This window comes from Petaurus breviceps, unplaced genomic scaffold (genome assembly GCF_028583685.1).
Source record: "Petaurus breviceps papuanus isolate PSGF00001 unplaced genomic scaffold, PetGlider_PUasm1.0 186, whole genome shotgun sequence".
Taxonomy (NCBI): Eukaryota; Metazoa; Chordata; class Mammalia; order Diprotodontia; family Petauridae; genus Petaurus; species Petaurus breviceps.
Window position 1 is genome coordinate 30,847,099 of NW_027185798.1, and position 13,236 is coordinate 30,860,334.

The window sequence follows — 13,236 nt, forward strand, 5'->3', positions numbered from 1 at the left end:
GAGAGAGAGAGAGAGAGAGAATAAATTCCCACAGCTCCATCTACCACTCAAATTGTAGAATCATTGCCCCACAGGCCTCTCTGTATCTGGGAATCAGAACTATTGATCTGAGCCTCTGGCCTGCTCAGTCCTCCATATCTTTTGGACAGCTGGATGAGAGCCCCACACTGAAGTCTAGTTACTTCAAGTTGGGACTCTCTTCACACACACACATGCACATGCACACACATACCCCTCCTCCTGCTTCTTCCTCTAATTCCTCCTGGTTTTGTGACCCTGTCAAAGGTGACTGAGCCAAGACAGTGTTGCTCAATCCTATCACTACACTCAGGGGAGCTGACCTTTCCAGGAAGCAAATAATTTGAATTCCAGGTCCTCTAGAATCCCTCTGGCTTAACCATATGGTGCCTATATAGCCGTACCCAACTAACCCCTATGAAATGCAGTCAACTTTCAACTAAACAAGTATGGATTGTATAAGCAGTTTGATCCTTGTTCAGTTTTAAGTCCTGGGTTGCTGGTGTACATTTACAGGGATTTTAGAGGCTCTCAGGTCTGGTCCAGTCAATCAGTCAGTCAATCAATGAGCATTTATTACCATGTGTTGGGCAATGTGTCATACTCTTTGAACTTCAAAGGCAAATGCACAGTCCCTGCCTTCAAGGAGCTCACATTTGAATGAGGGAGACAACTTACAAACATATAAGTTATATAAATGAAAATAGAGGGTAACCTAATAGGGAAGTGGGGGGCAGGGAGGAAGGTAGAGAGAAAAGTGCTCTTGCACAAGGTGGGAATTTTGCTGATCCTTACATTTCACAGATCGGGAAACTGAGGTCCAGAAAAGTGACTTGGCCAAAGACACAGCTAGTTGCAGAGCCTGGACCAAAACCCAAGCTTCTTGACTCCTCAATCCAGTCCTCCCCCATTGCACTGCCCGATTCTGTCTCCCTCAGAAAACACAAGCTCACTGTTAAGTCTGGGCAAAGGTTAACAATGGGGAGTCTCAGTGTCACATCCAAGGGTCACCAGTAATAAACTGAACAAATAAACATACGTATTCAATCATCAAAAGCACTCGACCATCAAATGACAAAAGTCTTTTGTTCTACCCATTCACATAGGATGATATTACTATCTCTGGTGTCCATAGTGACTAACCAATCACCTCCAACATGGTCACACAAAGGCATTTGACTCACTTGGAGTAACTAGCTCCATTGCCAAATAAAAATTCATGAGTTACTCACAGTATAATTCTTTGACACCAAAGACCTTCCTATTAGAGCAGGTTACCAGTCAAAATCATTTCACATCACAGAATGTCAAGACTGAAAAAGACCCTACTCCAGCTAGATGAGAAAACTGAAGCCCAGAGAGGTTAAGGGTCCTATGGCCCCAGGTCACATAGCTAGTCTACGTGTAATTTTGACTATCTACATATTATCACTGGTCGGAGTTTGTCTACACAATTTAAGTGACACACTCAAGCTAGCCAACCAACCAAGGCTACTTCTCTCTGGATGGTCACTTCTCTCTGCTGATTCTTTGGGCCCATTGGTGAGACATGAAGGAGGACTTGGAGATGCCTACTAACCCAGGCTATGATCAGAATCAGACCAGAAAGTAAGCAAAGGAGAAAATGAGGTTCCTGGGAGAGTGGAACTCTTGATGAGAGACTTCACACAATGACCCAGGACAGACCTCCTAGGAAGTTCCCCAGATCCCAAGGAGAAGCTCTGGGACTGAGAAGCCCCATAGAAGAGCCTCTGGTTGATATAAAAACACTCAGCCCCTCCTTCCCTTTGACTGCCTTCCTTCTCCTCTATCCGATTCCACCCCCACATCCTGAGCTAAGGATGAGGAGCGTCCTCCCAACCTTATACACATATCCACCTACTTCTTCCTTCTCCGAATATGGCCATCCAGTATTCTAGGGCTGCAAAAAGAGGTTCAGAAGCAGCCATGATCAAGGGTGCCTGGACCCTTCTGAGTTCCACCCACTCCTTGGAGCTGAGGGCCCTGACTTCCTAATATGTCCCAGTTCTGTCCTCCTTCCCAAATTTGAGAGACATGGGTCTATAAATTGGAGCCGGAAAGAAATGAGAAATTTCACCAATACCCTTGGTTATTTAAAGAGAAGGGGTTGTACTCTCCCTTCACCAAAGAACATTGCAGCAAGAAATCGGACAGGATGACCAAGAAGTCCTCTCTGGTACTGTTTTCCTGGGTAGAGGTTTATTAGAGGGAACTTGCAAAAGGGGGCTGGAGTGTGGACTTTTAGTATGGGCTTAGGGGATAGATCTTACCAAGGCCGAGGATAGGACTAAGTTATCTATGTAATCTTTGTGGTTGTAGCCTCACAAGGACCTAGGTACAGTGACTGTAAGAGATGGAGAGATGGGAGCTCCTGGTACCCATTCCCTCTCCCAAGGCTGAGAGGTATCAATGAATCTTCCACAGTAGATGGAGATGGAGGGTAAGCCCCTATCCTCTTCCCTGAGAGTTTTCTGGAAGAGAAGGGTTAGTCACAGACACTGCCTGGAGGAAGGGGTTAAGGAGGCTGGGCTGATGGTCACAGGGATGGAGTTGCAGTGTTTATTCAGGAAAACCCGTCAGACTTGGCAGCAGCAGCCCCTGCTGGCTCCTCCCCGAAAGACAAGCTGGAGGAATGAGTAGCGGAGAGAATTTGCACCTTCTCCTCTTTCCCCCACTCTCCAGGGCCCATGAGCAAGACAGAAAGCAACAGGTAAGCTTAGCAACTCCGGGGCACCCTCAGAGATACTCGGCTCCCTGAGACAAACTGACAGTAACCACCAGAGGCCAATGAGGATAGCCAGTAAAGACTGGCCAGAGCCAGGACAGGTGTGGGGTACCTAGGAATAAGGGTGAAAAGGCCCCAGGAATACATAAGGTGATCAGCCTCAGGAAAGAGATCGTGGAGACCAGAAAATGGAGGTGAGGGGATTATTCAATAAAGCTGAAAGAGGACCAGAAGCTCCCTGAGTAACCATATCTGCTGGGTGAGGGGAAAAATTAATGAATGCTTCCTTTGTGCTTGGCTTTCAATAACAGGTTCCCACTGGCTGGTGGGACAGGAAGTGAGAAAGGGAGGGAATGGGGAAGAAGGACAGACGCTGCCCTTGGACCAACACACCCCATAGGCTCCAGATGCATCAGGACTTTGTGAGAGGATCTGGAATAAGGGAAGGAGCCAGGGAGCCCCCTCCTGTCCCACCACCTTCAAATAACCTCAGGCCATTAAAGAAGTCCAGAAGACAAGTTCAGGTCCGGCCAGGAGGAGATTCAACCGAATAGATCTGTGGACCTTGGAGAGCTGCAGGTGTGGCAGAGATTGGGACTGAGGGCTAGGGCTGACATTGATCCCTCCCTGGGAAGATGGGCCCAACTAGTGATAGGGCTACCAGCAGACACAGAGGACAGCTGAGGGATGATCAGACCAAGCCAAAGTAGGGGCCATGAGATCTCTGAGGAGGAGGGGGTGTGGAGGAGATGCAGGGAAAGGGTAGATATGCCTGACTATGTGGGCCTGTAGGTGTTTGTGTGAGTCCAGGTGTGTGAGTGTGTCTGATCCTGGACTGGTGTTTGTCTTTGTCCTTATGCTATTAATTAATCTAAAATCATATAGCTCAGGGAAAATGTGTGCACACATTCGGCCCTTCCGCCCAAGGTTCACAGATTTAGCTTAGAAGCTACTGAGTTCAGTTTCATAGATGGGGAAACTGAGGTGGAGGAAGTCACACAGAGCAGTCACACAGCCAGTAAGTGTTGGGGCAGGAATTGGACTTGGCTATTCTTAATTCCAAGGTCAGACTTCTATCCACTCTGCTACCTGGCTGCCTACAGCCCAGCTATCCTCATATGTTGCTATTTCTCTATAGAAAGGATGTTTCTGTCTGAAATGTGCTTATACCCTTATGTGTATATGTGTGCCTAAGTCTGTTGCTGACTGTGTGAATGAATACTTGTCAGTGTTTTTCTATCTAGTTTGTGTGTGCACACACATACATATATGTATACACATATGTGTGTATATGTGCGTATCTATATGTATGTATCTCTAAATCTATATGTATGTATCAACTTAATTCAATTTCAGATTTATTAAAAATCTACTATGGGGACACTAGGTGGCACCATAGTGCACAGAGTGCTGGGTCCAGAGTCAGGAAGACTCATCTTACTGAGTTCAAATATGCCCTTACTAGCTGTGTGACCCTGGACAAGTCACTTCACCCTGTTTGCCTTAGTTTCCTCATCTGTAAAATGAACCAGAGAAGGAATTTGCAAACCCCTCCAGTATCTCTGCCAAGAAAACCTCAAATGGGGGCATGAAGAGTTGGACATGGCTAAACAAGGAAACAAATGGTCCAGATGCTGTGCTCTGCACTGTATTAAAATGACAGTCCCTACCCTCAAAGAGCTTCTGCTCTACTAGTCCCAATGCACGAGGATAACTGTGTGTCTGCCTACCCAGGCTTCTCTATATGTAGAAGCCAATGTCCATGACTGTGGGTGCCTCTGTCTTTGTGCTGGTCTGCTCTCCTCTGTCTCTGATGTCAGTGTGTACACCTGTGTAGATATATAAACATCCATTTCCATGAATCTAAATGTCTGGGCGCTAGCTTGTGGTCTCCCTTCTTCTTTTGTTTATCATTTTCTTTTCTGAAGGTAGTCAGAACCTGAGGGTGGAAAAAGGGAGAGAGCAGGGAGGGAGGTGGGAGAAAATGGGAGAGTGGGCACCTCAAGCCCAGCCTGAATGGTCAGCATTAGGGCAGCAGCACTCACCTTCTGATTCTATTTTTCTCCCTCCTAGCCCAGCACTTTCAGCCAGAGACTGTGGATTTGGACTCTCCCATCTTCTTCCCTCACTCCCCGGACTCTGTGCCTCCCCTCCCTTCATGTGGCTTTTGGAGAAAGCTGGCTACAAGGGAGAGAGGGTAGAGGCTGGGACACCATGGAAGCCCCACATCTTATTCCCCAGGAGAAAGCCCCCTGGGACTTCCTCTTCTACTTGTCCCAATGTCCTAACCCCAGACCGAATACCCCAGTTTTTCATTCCCCCCAGGCTTCCAGACATGGGGGGCCCTGAACCCGGGACAGAGAGAGAAACAGGTTGGACTAGGGGGCAAGAACTCCAAGGGGCCTGTTCCCTGCCCCACCTGGCTGGACAGGAAGGCTGGGCCTTTCTTCTGGAGAGTCCCCACACCCGACGCCGAGAGTCCCTTTTCCACATGACCCCTGTGACCTCTGCCTCAGAGAAGCCCCCACCCAAGCCCCGATTGCACCTCTCATCCCCAGACCTGCGCCTCTGCTTGGCCCTGGAGAGTGATGTGGTCTCCTCACCTGACTCTTCACCCATCAGCTCATCCCAGCCGGGCCCTGCCCAACCCTACCTATGCCCACCAAAGCTGTATCTCTCCAGAACTGGCTTCCTGTCCCCTGAGGAGGAGAACTCAGGGGATGCCAGTCCCCATGCTACACACCACTTGGGTCCCCCAACACCACCCCTCTTCCACCTGGATTTTCTGTGCTGTCAGCTACAGGTGACTAAAGAGAGTGTGGTGAGCCTGGGACCCCAGGGTGGGCAGCTGAGGTTGTCTGCTGAGTACCAGGAGGACTTGGGTCAGCTACGGCTACGTCTCATCAGTGCCGAAGGGTTGCCCAGGGGCCGAGTGGGACCCAAGGGAAGCAGTGGGTGCTGCATCATGTTTCGGTTGAGGCCAGGGAGCTGGCCTCAGGGACGGAGCAGGGTGGTAAAATGTAGTTCCAATCCCATCTTCAATGAGGACTTCTTCTTTGAGGGAGTAAAGCCCTCAGACCTGGCCACCCACAGTCTGAAAGCCAAGGTGCTGGACAAGGGAGCTGGCCTATGGAGGGATGTGTTGTTGGGAGAATGTGAAGCTCCACTTGTCAACCTCCTCCCCCACTAGGGGCTAGGGTGGTGTGGGAGGAGGCCCTGTGCCCAGGTTCAGACAAGAACGGGGGAAATAGGTCCTCTTTGGGGGGTCCCACCCGAGAGTAGAGGGGCCTCCCTGGTGCTTCCCTCCCTCTCCATCCTCATGACTCTACTGGATGTCGATCTTTCCCCAGACCTGCCTCAAGGGGTAACCTTAATCCATCTTTTCTTCGGTCGTGAAATCTATTTATTTTTGTTAATAAAATGTTGGCTAACCACTCAGTCAAGTTCCCTCTGGCTTCCTTGGTGTTTGACATGTCTACCTCTGGTGAGTCTTGGTTGTCTCATTCTGTAAAATAATTGTAATTGTAAATTGTCTGAAAAATAGGAATAATAATAGACCTACCTCACAGAGTCGTTGGGAGAATCAGTTGTGAAAACACGGGTAAAGTGCTTTGTAAACCTTGATGAGCTACAGAAATGCTGGCGATTTTCATTTTTATTATGGGATCAAGGGAAGAAGATCTGTCTATGGCAAGAAGATGGGAGACAACAGCAAAGGAAGAGAGAATGGGGTTCTATGGTGACAGTATTCACAAACCAGGGAGAAAAGACAGATACCAAGAGATGGCATCAATTTTCTGGATAAATATGTCACGGTTCCAAGAGGCACCATTGTGCTGTGTGCATTCAACGACGTAGGAGCAGGAGCAGAAAGAAAGATGATAGGAAATGAGGTAAGAGGGGGGAGGGGGTTAGGGTTTGGAATGGAATGAACTGCAAAGGGCCCAGAGGGCAGGAGATTCAGGGCAGAAGACAGCATAAACCAGCTCTCAATCTCTGACCTTATTATAAAGTTGAGTAGGTTGATACAGCATAGAGATTTCAAATGCAGGAAAATGAGGCCAAAGCCAGGCTGCTTTGGGGAGGGTGGATCACCTGAAGTTTTCTGTAAGGGAAGGGGTGAGACAAAGGGAGAGATAGAATGATTAGAGAGATGCTTGGAGAGAGGAATTTCAGAGCTCTAGATGGGGAGGTGGAACAGGCTCTGGTTGTGGCTGAATCCGAATGAAGGTTCAGATCTTGGGAATTTAGAAGGTTGATGAATAGGAAGCCAGGTTGTTTGAGAGGACCTCAACATGTATAATGATGTTCCATAGGTTATGGTGGAGAGGAAAGCTATGAGCCAGGTACTACACTTGAGAAAAATCTGTGGCCAGGGTCTAGATTTCAATTCAATCATTTTTCAGTCATGTCTGACTTCATGATCCCATTTGGGGTTTTCCTGGCAAAGATACTGGAGTGGTCTGCCATTTGCTTCTCCAGTTCATTTGACAGATAAGGAAACTGAGGCAGAAAAGAGGGCTCACACAGGGTCACATAGCTAGTAAGTGTCTGAGCCCAGATTTGAACTCAGTAAGGTGAGGTCAGGAAGACCTGACTCTGGGTCCAGCTTCTATCCTCTGCATCACCAAGATCTAGAGAGGGTGATACTTATTAGGAAAGTCTCAAAGGAGGAAAAATATGGTGGCAGGGGGAGGGCTTGACATTGACCTGGGTTCAAATCCCTGCTCTGTCATTTACTACCTGAATGGCACTGGGCAAATCACTTTACTTCCCTGGGCGTTAGTCTCTTCATCTGCAAAATGGGGACTTCTAAGGTTCCTTTCACACACACCACACCCCTTCCCCCCAACCTAGCACAGCATCTCACACACAGTAGGGGCTTATATTTGTTTGAATTTAATTAAACAAAAACTATCATCCTAATACACAGCCATTTCCATACCTACCCCACCTCTTCTTGTTCTGTTCCAGTGATCTAACCCATCTCTATGGACAAAGACTAAGCAGAGCTTTCTCTTTGGGTTACAAAGGCTGAGAGGTACAAAAGGTTGGACCCAGCCCACAGTGGAAGTGTTTTGTTGCTAAATGAATAAGATAAAAGCCGCCAGGCAAGAGGGTCTGTCTGTCATGGACAAGCACAGGAAAAAAAAATGTAGGTCAGACTGTGTTTACAATCTACTAGGATCATCTCTTGACGTCAGCTCTGACCTTCTTATTTCTTTAAACTTACCTGGGAGCCTGTTCCTTTTGGCTCTGTCTTCCAAGAGGAAGGTAGGAGATAAGAGGGGACAGTGCCAACAACTACATTAGTGCCAAGTTCTCCCCCTTCTGCTCTTGGCTCCTCCAAGGCTCCTACTCATTTTTCTTCCCTGCCCCCTCCCCATCCCCACCTACACTCCCACCTTTTCCTCACTCCATTCCCAAAGTAATAAGCACCAACTCAGCTGCCCTAGTTGTGGGGCAGCCAGGTGGTACAACTTATAAAGCACCAGGCCTGGAGTCAGGAAGATCTGAATTCAAATTTGGCTTCAGACACTTACTAGCAGTTTGACCCTGGCCAAGTCACTTAACCCCTATTCGCCTCAGTTCCTCTTCTGTAAAATGGGGACACATTGGAGAAGGAATGGCAAACCACTCCAATATCTTTGCCAGAGTCCAGTATTAAACAACCCTGGTTGTATTCCAGATATCCACCAGGGGGCAAGATTGTCCAAAGAATCAGGGATGCCTCCCTGGCCATATGAGTACTTTCTTTTCCTTACCTCATCTTAAATTTATACACAGACACAAAGTCACTAAACAATCTGAGTTGGACAGGACATAAGAGACCACCCAGTGCAATCTAAACAAGATAAGGAGTCTCTCCTTTCCCTTTGTTTTGGTCTCGGTTAGGAAGGGGACTCCTCCAGCTTCCTCAGACCCTTCCTAAAGCTTGGAGCAAGGAAAAGATGCAGATTCGGAAGACATGGGTTTACGTAGATTCCCACCAATCAGGAAATGACTAAACAACTCGTGGCCCATGAATAGTATTGTGCTGTATAAAACGATAAATCTGATCACTGGAGAAGCGTAGAAAGACTTATATGAACAGATTCAGAGTGAAGTAGGCAGATCCAAGAAAAAAGATACACCATGAGTATGGAAATGGAAATGGAAATGGAAAGAAGACCACAGAACAAACAATTGAAGATGAATATTGTAAAATTACAAAGTGCAAGGACAACCCCAAAGAGGAGATACATTAAGGTATACCTCCATTTCTTTGCAGAGATGGGGATTAGGGGGAGGTCCACCACCATAGAACATTTGTATATATGGTCAGATACTTTTTTTCTCAATGAATGGATCAGTTTTGCTCATTTTTCTCCTTTTTCTTTTTTTTTTAACTTTTGTTATATGGAATAATGCTCTGAGAGGCGGGAGAGGAAAGATGTGGGGCAAGGTGGAAGGAGAGTTAGATGGTGTAATAACAAAATATATCCATTTTTAAGAAAAATTTTTTAAGACCTGGGTTTGAATCCTGTCTCTTCTACTTAGCTCCTATGACACTGAGAAAGTAATTTTATTTTTCATCTGTATAATAAGGAATTGAATTAAATGACTGCCCTCAATGGTTCCTTCCAGTTCTACATCTATGACCCTATGCTCCTGCATTTTTTTTTTTAAGCAACGATCAAAAACATTTGTTAAGCACCTTTTGTGTGAAGAGAAAAGTGGTAGACACTAAGGAAAGAAAGAGTTTAAGATGGACATTTTCTGAAACTACACTAACCTCCCGCCTCCCTGGACGTAAAGGGGAGCGATTGAGGCCAAAAGCGAGATGCCAGTAGCCGTGGGTCCCTCCGGACAGTCCCAGCCCACCTGCTTCGACCGAGTGAAGATGGGTTTCGTGATGGGCTGCGCCGTGGGCATGGCGGCCTGGGCGCTATTCGGCACCTTTTCGTGCCTCAGGATCGGGATGCGGGGCCGGGAGCTGATGGGCGGAATTGGCAACACCATGATGCTGAGCGGGGGTACCTTCACAACGTTTATGGCCAACGGAATGGGCATCTGCTGCTGACCCCGCTGGCTGCACCTTTCTCAAAATCCCCCCACACCTCCTTGTATAATATAATAAAAGGCTTTGAGTAAAAAAAAAAAAAATAGTCTTTCAGTCCAACTCTTTGCTACCCCATTTGGAGGCAGTACATCATAATGGATAGATCTTTGGACTTAGAGTCGGGAAGACCTGAACATTTGAATCTGTGTAACCATGGACATATGACACTTACTAACTGTGTGACCCTTGGCAAGTCACTTCACCCTGTCTGCCTCAGTTTCCTCATCTGTCAAATGAGCTAGAAAATGAAATGGCAAACCACTCCAGTATCTCTGCCCAAAAATCCCCAAATGAGGTCATGAAGAGTCGGACACAATTGAACAACAACCAAGCACTTTATAAATGCTTTTCCACTCATTCATCCTTACTTGCTCTTTTCCAGTTGTTTTTCCAAACAAACGGAGGTCTGGAAAAGAAAACTAATTGGAGACAATGGGCTGTGTTGGCCTGGGCCTGAACAGGAGATATGGAAACAAAATTTGAGAGAGGGGAGTTTTCAGTTTTCAAAGTCAGGAACTCTTCTTGCTGACGAGTTGCGGCTCATATGGTCAATGTTTCCCAGACCTGAAGAACTCAAGGCAAGAAATGCATCCAGCACTAGCCTCATAAAACAACAAACTCTCAAAAAAAGGCAAAGACTAGAAGCACTGTGGTCAAATGAAGCCAGTTTTCTGAGGGGGGAAAAAGAGGCCAAGACCACAGAGATCGTGCTGAGCCTTGATTTTTGTCGAGCCCAAAGGCAAGGCCTAAGAGGAGGCCAGACATTAAGCAACATAAGCATTCTGAACAGAGAGGAGTAAAATAGAGAAAGAGCCAAGTGAACCAGCTCCAAACTTCTTCTAAATTTTCATAAGAACAAAATGTTGGCGCTCTAATATTTACATTCCTTAATCTCATATTTGGATTTTAGAAAGGCAAAGGCTAGAGTAAACCAAGCCTTTGTGAAGATTTTTCCCCCATAGGAAAAGTCAGTGCCTGAAGATGGGGAGCTGAGTGTTACAACTTTAATCATATTTAGATGTGTTTTCTAAGGAATCTTAGCTCAAAATCTTGTCATTGGGAAAGTCCAAAGGAAGACTTCTGTGGGTCCTTGGCCATTAGGCCAATTTTAAGATCAGTTTTACTGACAGTTTATATTCCCAGGCAAACTAGGGGTGGGGAATAGGGATACAAAATAATAAAGACAGGACAGCTTATAATGTAATCCTAATATATAGGGCAGCTGTATAGGGATTCAGCAAATCAGTAGTGAATTAATTCATTACCTTCAGGGGCTGCCCTCTTTCAAAGTATTATCTTAATGAAGTGGCTCCTTCCCAAACATATTTTGGGTCTGGTAATCCTCTGAGAGAGAAGAATTTACAATCCCTAGTGATTAAAGACATAGCCTGTTAATTGAGAACTGCTGATGTTAATTATGTGCTAAGGAGTAGAGTGAATGACAGCTATTAAAAAATATAATAACTTATAATAGGAAAACTTACATGGAGGTCACTGACTCTGGGCAGTTATGGGATAGTGTTGAATTCTGAGCCATGAAGAATTTCAAATCCTGCCTCAGACATGTATTAGCTGTGTGACCCTAGGAAAGTCATTTGCCCTCTGCCTGCCTCAGTTTCCTCCACTATAAAAATGGGGATAATGATGGGACCTACCTCCCGGGACCTACCTCAATCTATGAAGATTGAATAAGATAATATGTAAAGCACTTTGCAAACCTTTAAGTGCTATATAAATGCTAGTTATTACTATTTTATTATTATATATTATTATTAATTATTATATAATCTATAATATTTCTATATAATGCATTGTATATAATAATATATAATATGTTATTATTATTTTATTTTGTATAAGGGCATCTAGGTGGCACACTGGATAGAGTATTGGGTCTGGAGTCAGGAAGGCTCATCTTCCTGAGTTCTTATCTGGCCTCAGACACCAGAATAAAAATAACTAGTATTTATATGGAAATTTAAGGGGCTGTCCACTGGGCTTACTATGTGCCAAGCACTGTGCTAAGAACTGGGGATACAGATGGGAAAAAATGAGACAGTCTTTGCTCTCAAGAAGCTTATACTCTAATTGGGGGACATCATACAAAAAGTCTTGAGTGCAAGACAGATGGATAGACCCAGAAGTCCTAAGGGCGCTGCAGAGGAGAAGATGATAATGGCCCGGATGACCTTAAGTCACATCCAGTAGGTCAGATGGCAGTACTTGGCAGCAGCAAGGAACAGAGACAAAGTCAAATAGAAAGGACTGAAGGGACTGAAGAGGTCGTGGCAGGGCCAATGTCAAAGCCTGGTAGGACTATATCTCAACAACAGAAAAGAGTTGGTGACTCCCATCTCTTCTAAGTGCTCTGAAAAGTCAAGGAGCTCACATGGGTTCTGGGTGTCCTGGGGGTTAGGGGGAGAAGGGGAAGACCCCAACCTCATCGGTGAGACCTCTCACCATCCAACTATCCCGGCCCAGTCCTGGGCCCGAGGGGAGAAGACCAAAGAGAGTTTCATAATGTATTGTTGGGTCTGCCTACCCTTCTAAAAGCTCACTCATTAGCAATAGTGAAAGCTCTATTGGGACCAGATATGTGGAAGTTGAGATCAATCAATCAACAAGTATTTATTAAACATCTGTCATGTGCCAAGCACTAGGGCTACAATAGTCTGGGTTTTTTTTATTCTACTATGTTATGAAAATGCTTGTTTTATTTCATAAATTAAAAATAAACAAATTTTAAAAAAAAACAGGGGGGGGGATTGTCTTCGATCTCCAGAAACTTGCCATCTGAAGGGGCAGAGAACACACCAACAACTATGTACAAATAAGATCTAGACAGGCTAAATTGGAGATGATCTCGGAGGGAAGGACTGGCAAAGGCTTCTGGTAGAAAATACAACTTTAGCTGAGACGTGAAGGAAGCCATAAATATGAAGTTAATAAATCCACATACATGCAAAGCAGTTAAATACAGGGTAGTGGGGCACCAGAAGTCAGACAGACGTCAAGAAAGGCTTCATCTAAAAGGTAGTACCTCGGCTGAGTCTCCAAGGAAGAGATGGCCTCTAGAAGGTGGAGACCTAAGAGGCTCCAGGCATGGGGGCCACCAGAGTCTAGGCCTTGCATGACAATCCACTTCCACTGGTTCTACTCTAATGCCTCCCTAGGCAACCCTGGGTTCTCCTACATGGCAGAACCAAGTTTAGCAAATCCAGGGCCTACCAAGCTGGAAAACACTTCACACACAGTGATTGTGGGAAGACCAACCTAGGTAGGTTTGGAGAAGTTCATCTCCAGAAAGTTGCTGGATGATAGAAGTGTGTGTGTGTGTGTGTGTGTGTGTGTGTGTGTGTGTGTGTGTGTG

General features: G+C 45.9%; 2 protein-coding genes and 1 pseudogene across 2 annotated transcripts in view; all 3 read left to right on the plus strand.

Moving 5' to 3' along the window:
• THEM5 (thioesterase superfamily member 5) overlaps positions 1 to 1,074 on the plus strand; it is a 16,644-nt gene extending 15,570 nt beyond the window's left edge. The window contains exon 7 of the mRNA XM_069089984.1: positions 823 to 1,074. The gene's annotated coding sequence lies outside the window, so the exon portion shown is untranslated. The remainder of the gene's footprint in view (positions 1 to 822) is intronic.
• Positions 1,075 to 2,437: 1,363 nt separating this feature from the next.
• On the plus strand, positions 2,438 to 6,195 carry C2CD4D (C2 calcium dependent domain containing 4D). The gene is made up of 3 exons (XM_069089210.1): positions 2,438 to 2,749; positions 3,076 to 3,343; positions 4,838 to 6,195. The coding sequence occupies exon 3, from the start codon at positions 4,923 to 4,925 to the stop codon at positions 5,952 to 5,954; it is 1,032 nt and encodes a 343-aa protein (XP_068945311.1). The 5' UTR covers positions 2,438 to 2,749; positions 3,076 to 3,343; positions 4,838 to 4,922; the 3' UTR covers positions 5,955 to 6,195.
• A 3,315-nt stretch (positions 6,196 to 9,510) lies between these two features.
• Positions 9,511 to 9,910, plus strand: LOC138162133 (reactive oxygen species modulator 1 pseudogene; annotated as a pseudogene).
• The last annotated feature ends 3,326 nt before the right edge of the window (positions 9,911 to 13,236 follow it).

What these genes read in the sequence shown, in the direction of transcription:
- C2CD4D (XM_069089210.1), top strand. Translation starts at nt 4,923, where the DNA reads ATGTGGCTTTTGGAGAAAGCTGGCTACAAGGGAGAGAGGGTAGAGGCT.